Genomic DNA, 7,704 nt, shown 5'->3' on the forward strand with positions numbered 1-7,704 from the left:
AGGGTGAACGTCATCATAACGCACCATAGTGCAGAGAAGGACCCCTCCCGTTATTTTGAGGACCGGACTGGTGCGACTATACTACTGCCGGATGCCAAATCCGGGATCTCGGCTCCGAGAGGCTCATCTGGCAAAAGGGCGCGGAAACCACGGGGGCCCTGAGACTGAGTGGGCTATCCCACTTCTCTCTGGGTGGCGGGGCTGTAGCTAGCGACTGACAGGCGCAGCGAAAGGCAGCCCTCTGCTGTACGGAGGAAAACTGAGGCCTGGGAGCAGGAACCTGTAGGCAGCGCTTGAGGGTAGCGGGATAGCGGCTGCTAGTGCGCGTGGGAGGCGGGGGCTCTGGGCGGAACAAAAAATCACAGGATGTCAGAGGATGTTTCCCGGGAAGAACTGGAATAAAGGGTGGGTATCACTACCTGCCCCAAGACACTTGAGACTGGGATGACGCTGGTGTCAAAGATCAAGACTCCCACGCTGAGTTCAGGGAGTTAGTTTGATGCAGCAGGTCATAGGTCACACCAGTGAAAAGACTCGAGTCCCAAACCCAGGAAGTCTTTTGGGAGGTTTGAAGCTTCTCTTAGCAAGAACTGCATCAATTAGAGTTCAAGGAGATAGTATGTCGTAAGGGTCAAAAGCAGGGAAGGAGAGCCTATGGCGATGTCAAAGGTCATAGACTTAGGGTGCCCTCTAAGACTGGTAACAGATGAACAGCTTCACTCATGCACGCTCCTCTCCTGACTAGAAGGGTCCCAGCACCATGGAGGACCCGAACTCTGAAGAGAACATGAAGCAGCAGGATTCACCCAAGGAGAGAAGTCCCCAGAGCCCAGGAGGCAACATCTGTGAGTACACATGGCTGGCTGGCTAGAGGAGGGTGGGGTGCAGGAGCTGATGCTAAGAAGATCTCTGTGGCACTTCAGTGTCCAAGGCGCCACAGAGTTTTGCCTGTTGAGAAGGGGCTGTAATGGTCCCTGAGCTGCCCTAGCAGGAAGTGCATCTCCTCACACCGGCTTATGTGGCCAGAGTACTCACCCTCCTCTGGCCACATAAGCAGGATTGCAATGCTTATGCATTCAGAGGGATAGGGTGGCTTCCAAGAGAGGCTTGGGTTGGAGACGTGGCTGGGAATGGTTCTATTGGGAGAAAAGCCCCAAGATTCTGGTCCCAACTGTGTCCTAGACTTTCAGTGTAACTTGAGCCTTGGTTTCCTTGACTGTCAAAAGAGGGTGGCACTATCCACCTCACAGGGTGGTTATGGGATTAACTGCAGCAAAGGGGAAAGCTAGGGGTTAATGATGGTAGCCAGTTTGCCATGTAATAGCAACACCTCCTGCTGTTTTATTATGAGCTAGGTGTATTTATTCTCATATTATGAACGATTTTAACATTCATTATCTCATTCAGTCCTTCTAATAATAGGCCCTTTAAACTGGGAACTGAGGCAGAGAGAGGTATTTGTAACAAGAGCTGTAGTCTCAATGCCCTTGAGCCTGAGATTACCGGAAACACACGTGCAGTTGAACACGTTGGGTTTATTTCTCGCTGCAATGAAGAACACACACCATGGGGGAACTGTGGGGTGTCTCACTAAGAGTGGTAAAAATGACATAGGATTTGGGCTTGTGGGTGGTGATTTTGGGGAATGTGTGAGCAAAATTGTTTTGCTGTGGATTGGATGCTACCAGGAAGCAGGGGCAATTCTGTGATTGGCTATCGTAATAAATCTTGTCCAGAAGGAGGAAGGAAGAAGGCAAGGCTCAAGCTCTGACTGATAAAGCAGCAGCAGACATTCACATGAGCCAGGATAGGAGGATGTTTGGTCATTTTTCTGCTTGGACAGCATTCATATTTTGTCTGTGCTCAGACATTATTATGATGTAGTCCTGTCTTGATTCATTCTAGTCACAGCATGACCTTGTCTGTCCTTGATATTTTGTGAAAATTTATGTTCAACAGAACACGAAGGTCTAGCTGTGAGTACCAGGCCATATCCTGGATGTCGGGCTGGATTTCTGTTATCATTAGTCATGATTGCAAATGACTGTACAGCAATTCATTTATTCCTTCCAACAGTCCTATGGAGTAGATACTGTTATTAGCCCATTTTCCAGATAAGGAAACTGGTGTAATTGCCTAGGAAGTGGTGGAGCTGAGATTCAATCCCAGGCAGTCTGGCTCCAAAGGCTGTGCTGTAATCACCATACCCCTCTGTTGGGCAGGCTGACTCTCTGGGTTCCAACCCTGGCTCCACCATTTCCTTTCCTAGCCTCATTGACTATGGGCAACTTGCCTAACCTCTTTGAATCTCAGTTTGCTCATCCATAAAATAGGTCCAAGAACAGTTCTCCTGTTTGGTTGTCCAGCATTAGCATAGAACCGAGCACATAGCACACTCAATGTTAATTGTTGGTATGATTCTGGGGTTCAGGAGAGGTCCTGGAGACTCCTGCCGGCCTCCCCTGACCTCTCCGCACATCTCTCAGGCCACCTGGGGGCCCCGAAGTGCACCCGCTGCCTCATCACCTTCGCAGATGCCAAGTTCCAGGAGCGTCACATGAAGCGGGAGCACCCAGCGGACTTCGTGGCCCAGAAGCTGCAGGGGGTCCTCTTCATCTGCTTCACCTGCGCCCGCTCCTTCCCCTCCTCCAAAGCCTTAATCACCCACCAGCGCAGCCACGGTCCAGCCGCCAAGCCCACCCCACTGGTTGCAACCACTACTGCCCAGCCCACCTTCCCTTGTCCTGACTGTGGCAAGACCTTTGGGCAGGCTGCTTCTCTGAGGCGGCACCGCCAGATGCATGAGGCCCGTGCCCCTCCTGGCACCTTCGCCTGTACAGAGTGCGGTCAGGACTTTGCTCAGGAAGCAGGGCTGCATCAACACTACATTCGGCATGCCCGAGGGGAGCTCTGAGTGCAGCTTAAGCGTCTCCGTGGTGACAGGTGGCTCTGTGGCCAGTAGGACTCACCCATGATACGGGGTGCAGGAATTCCGGGGGCCCTGAGGGATTTGCTTCCCTCCCCTGGGAAGGCAGAGGGCTCCTAATAAAGAGGACCCAGAAGATTCTCATTTAGAGCTTCAGTCTTTGGAGGACACAGGGCCTTCGTGAGACAGTGAAATCAGACAATAACGAGATCTTTCGTTAAAAAAAAAAATGGGAATGGAGTGCGGGAGAGAAATGATTTGTGTATCCCTTATTCCCAGTTAAACACCTAGCTGCAGACTGTGTCATCACCCTTCATTCTTCCCAGATGGATGCCATGGGCAATGGAAGCAAAATGCCCTGGACCTTTGCCTGAATGGGGGCAGGGAAGGTGAGGTGTTGCTGGCCTGTAATGCCACCGGATGAGTTCCAGATGTGGAGCAACTTGGGCTTTTGGGGATGGGGCAGCACAGTTGGGAGCTGGACCCCAATTGAGTGGGGGTGGCAATTGGAGTCCTTGTGTCTCTTTCCTACCCCCTGCCAACCTCACTCAGAGGGGCCATGGCACTAGATGGCACTAGTCCCCCGATAATTTATGTCTCATTTAAATAATTTTGTATATCATTCTGGTCATGAAATATTTTTTCATATGTGTAGGTGAAATGGTATGAATAAGCTAACAGGAATAGTATCTAAAAACAGCAAACATCCATATTAAAATGTCTAAACAGGGAGCTCTGGCTTTTGAGTGGGAATTTCCAGAGAACATAAGGGTGTGGGCAGGTGGGGGAACTCAGGCCAGAGTTGGCCTCGCTTTGTGGGGAAACTGGTTTGGAATCAAACAGAGATACCTTCTGTTTCGGGTTTTATTTGGCCAACACCGGGAGATTTCCCATTAAGATCCTATTTTCAGCTCTCTTGAAAGGCCCAACCTAGGGTGACATTGTCAGCAGGGGCAGGGCAGAAGCTACAACAGGCTGGAGGGGAACAGTGGGTGTCATCCTCAACTGGAGATGAGTCCCACCAGGCCAGTTGTACCCCCTTAGTTACTTGCCCTGCACTTGCAGACAATGGTCAATGCCCTGCACATAATACTTATAGACTCTGTTTATGTTGAGGGATGTTTTTAAAGCCCAGGTGAGGTGGATGTGGTAGACTGATCACTGTCTCTCAGTTTTTAGCTAAGCACATGGTAGCTGAAAAGACTACATTTCCCAGATTCCTTTGCAGCTAGATGTAGCCATGTGACTGATTCTGGCTAAATTCCTGGGTAGAACACTCAAGCTTAAGAAAGGGACGGCGGGGCACAGTGGCTTACACCTGTAATCCCAGCACTCTGTGAGGCTGAGGCTGGTGGATCACCTGAGGTCAAGAGTTTGAGACTAGCCTGGCCAACATGGTGAAACCCCATCTCTACTAAAAATACAAAAATTAGTCAGTGGTGGTGGCATACACCTGTAACCCCAGCTACTTGGAAGGCTGAGGCAGGAGAATTGCTTGAATTTGGGAGACAGGCTGCAGTGAGCCAAGATCATGCCACTGCACTTCAGCCTGGGTGACAGAGTGAGACTCTTTTTAAAAAAAAAGAAAAGAAAGGGACATACCTTTTTTCCACCTTCCTAACTGTAATACGGACATAGTATCCAGCCATCTCAGACCATAAGGACAAGAACGACACATGGGATGGCAGAGCAACAAGACAGCAGGAGCCTGGGTCTCTGGTCAATTTCAGGGAGCACAGCCACCATACCAGCCCACTTCCATATTGCTATCTAAGAAAGAAAGAAACTTCTAATTTAAGCCATCATTATTCTGGGTTTCTGTCACATGCAACAGAATTTACAACCTAAGACGGGGGTCTGCAAACTATGGCCAACTCTAGCCTGCTGCCTGGTTTTGCAAATAAAATTTTATTTGAACACAGTTTTATACTCATTCACTTATGTATTGTTGATGGCTGCTTTTGCCTAGAACAGCAGATCTGCATAGTTGCATCAGTGATCTTATGGCCTCCAAAACTTAAAATAGTTACCATCTAGCCCTTTGCAGGAGAAGTTTGCCAACCCCTGGTCTAATAAGACATTCAACCTACTCTGAGTCTGGAAGCAGAAATTTCGATCCTGGGAACCACCACCTTTACCAGGTAGGTAGGTAGGGTGTGTGTGTGTGTTTTGGGACAGGGCTACCCTGGATCTCTTTGCTGGGGTGACTTATAGGGAGACTGGTTGGAGTTAGTAGACCATCAGTTTTTTTCAAGATACCAACTTCACAAAGAGCCAGATATTTCCTCTGGCTCCTGGTGAACGCTCAGAAGTTTCCAACCCGGATATTTTCACACTACCCCCACAGTGGCTCCCCTAAACCCAAACCTAAGGATCTAATCCCACATGCTCTCCCAAGATAGCAGCCTGCCCAAGTACACTCTGGGCTTCCTGTTCTCTCCAGACGTCACAGATTCTCTAAATAGCATCACTGATGACTTCCACATTTTTATCTGCAGCCCAAACCCGACATAAGATATAACCATTTGAATAAACAAATGGAGATCTCAAACTTAAAATAGGTCAACATGACTCCTGCGGCCTGACCTGCACCACTGCCATCATGTTAGTAAAAAACTGTGCACTCTTTTAAATTCTTTTGAGTCTTGCTCTGTCTCCCAGGCTGGAGTGCAGTGGCGTGATCTCAGCTCACTGAAGCCTCCGCCTCCTGGGTTCAGGCAATTTTCCAGCCCCAGCCTCCCAAGTAGCTGGGATTACAGGTGTGCACCACTATAACTGGCTAATTTTTGTATTTTTAATAGAGATGAGGTTTCACTATGTTGCTCAGGCTGATCTCAGACTCCTGGCCTCCAGTGATCCGCCCGCCTGGGCCTCCCAAAGTGCTGGGATTATAGGTGTGAGCCACTGCACCTGGCCTTCATTTTTTTTCTTTTTACTTTTTTTTTCTTGAGACAGGGTCTCACTGTGTAGCTCAGGATAGAGTGCAGTGGCAAAATCTCGGCTCACTGCAGCCTTGACCTCCTCGGGCTCAGATGATCCTCCCACCTTCGCCTCCCTCCCTATAGCTGGGACTACGGGTGTGCACTACTATGAACAGCTAATTTTTTGTAGAGACGGGGTTTCACCACGTTGTTTAGGCTGGTCTTGAACTCCTGAGCTCAAACAATCCGCCCACCTCGATCTCCCAAAGTGCTAGGATTACAGGCGTGAGCCCCCGTTGTCTGGCTGACTTTCAGCCTTCTAACACCTGTGTAACTATTCCCTGTATCAAATCCTCTTTGGGAAATGCCTGGCCTGATTCCATATCCTGAATAGGTGCTGGCTGAATGACCCAACTCTTGATTTACAGTGTCTCTTTTGATCCTTAGGAATATTTGCCAATGATGGAAATTCTCTGTATCTGTCCTTAGAAATCTTATCTTACAGCAGAAGACAGGATGGGGTGCTGCTCCAGGAAATAAAACCTATGATCACACTTATCCATGTACTATGGTTAAATGTCTGTGTCCCCCTAATATTCATATGTTGGGAACCTAAGACCCCATGTGATAGTATTCAGACGTGGGGCCTTTAGGAGGTTGCAGAGTCATAAGGGCTCTGCCCTCATGAACAAGATAAGTGCCCTTATAAAAGGACACAAGGGAAGTAGCTAGGCCTTCTCCCCTTCCATCTCTCCTACCATCTGAGGACACAGCGTTCGTCCCTTTTTGCCACCTTCCACTGTGTAAGGATGCAGCAAGAAGGCACCAACTTGGAAGCAGAGAGCAACCCCTAATAAGACACCAAATCTGTTGGTTCCGACCTGGAACTTCCCAGTCTCCAAAACTAGAGGAATTAACCTTTGTTCTTTATGAATTACCCAGTCTCAGGTATCACGTTACAGCCACACAAACGGACTGAGACACTGTTGTTTTAACGAGCCCGGAATTTCTGCTGATGATTCTGAGGTTCCAGCTAGGAAAGTCAGTTCAGCGTGGATCACTGTCAGGTTTGGAGATTCTGGGATAAGAAATGTAGGTTTTGAAAAATGCTTTGGTCTGAAATCCTGTAATAGGTGTCAAAAATGCAAATGTTGGCCGGACATGGTGGCTCACACCTGTAATCCCAGCACTTTGGGAGGCCAAGGCTGGTGGATCATTTGAGGTCAGGAGTTTGAGACCAGCCTGACCAACATGGTGAAACCCCATCTCTACTAAAAATACAAAAATTAGCCAGGGGTAGTAGTGCCGTGCCTGTGGTCCCAGCTACTCAGGAGGCTGAGGCACGAGAATCGCTTGAACCCAGAATACAGAGGCTGCAGTTAGCCGAGATCACGCCACTACACTCCAGCCTGGGTGACAGAGTGAGACTCCATCAGAAAAAAACCAACAACAACAAAAACCCAACATTAAAAAAAAAAAAAAAAGCAGATGCTCTTCAGGGCCAAGCAGGCAGGATTGGGGTGTCCAGATGTGGGACAGTGGTGACCGGGCACATAAGAGTGAATGCCTCCCCTCCAGAAAGTGACTCCTACTCAGCACCAACAAACTACTGTCCCCATGGGATCAGGGATTCAGCAATACAGATCTTAGAATTTTCAAGACAGTCCAGAAACTGCAATTTTTTTAATGTGAAATTACCCATTTTTCAACATTGGTAACCAACGTAACTTAAAAAAAACTCAATAGCTCGGTGGAGACCAGATACACTCCTGGAAATCGGATGGTGGCTGTGGGTACTAGACTGTCATTTCTAGTGTGTGGCTTGGTGATTAAGAGTGGATGCGCCTGGCCGGGCGC

The 7,704-nt window shown here is 48.7% G+C and overlaps 2 protein-coding genes across 6 annotated transcripts in view; both read left to right on the plus strand.

Moving 5' to 3' along the window:
* Window positions 1-26: 26 nt before the first annotated feature.
* On the plus strand, window positions 27-3,658 carry ZNF576 (zinc finger protein 576). 5 transcript variants are annotated; one of them, XM_011997704.1, is made up of 3 exons: window positions 27-246; window positions 746-845; window positions 2,487-3,658. In XM_011997704.1, exons 2-3 carry the CDS (start codon window positions 761-763, stop codon window positions 2,912-2,914), a joined length of 513 nt encoding a protein of 170 aa, XP_011853094.1. In that variant the 5' UTR covers window positions 27-246; window positions 746-760; the 3' UTR covers window positions 2,915-3,658. The 5 variants fall into 5 exon arrangements, with proteins under 5 accessions (XP_011853094.1, XP_011853096.1, XP_011853097.1 ...); XM_011997706.1 differs by having other exon boundaries at window positions 141-246; window positions 749-845; window positions 2,487-3,068; XM_011997707.1 differs by having other exon boundaries at window positions 236-299; window positions 2,487-3,068.
* Window positions 278-7,704, plus strand: part of SRRM5 (serine/arginine repetitive matrix 5) — a 19,041-nt gene continuing 11,614 nt past the window's right edge. The window contains exons 1-2 of the mRNA XM_011997702.1: window positions 278-405; window positions 746-845. The gene's annotated coding sequence lies outside the window, so the exon portion shown is untranslated. The remainder of the gene's footprint in view (window positions 406-745; window positions 846-7,704) is intronic.

Source organism: Mandrillus leucophaeus, unplaced genomic scaffold (assembly GCF_000951045.1).
Source record: "Mandrillus leucophaeus isolate KB7577 unplaced genomic scaffold, Mleu.le_1.0 Scaffold546, whole genome shotgun sequence".
NCBI lineage: Eukaryota > Metazoa > Chordata > Mammalia > Primates > Cercopithecidae > Mandrillus > Mandrillus leucophaeus.

Coding starts and splice junctions, on each gene's coding strand:
- ZNF576 (XM_011997704.1), top strand. CDS start 761: ATGGAGGACCCGAACTCTGAAGAGAACATGAAGCAGCAGGATTCACCC. Junction 846..2,486: donor GAGCCCAGGAGGCAACATCT/GTGAGTACACAT, acceptor CACATCTCTCAG/GCCACCTGGGGGCCCCGAAG.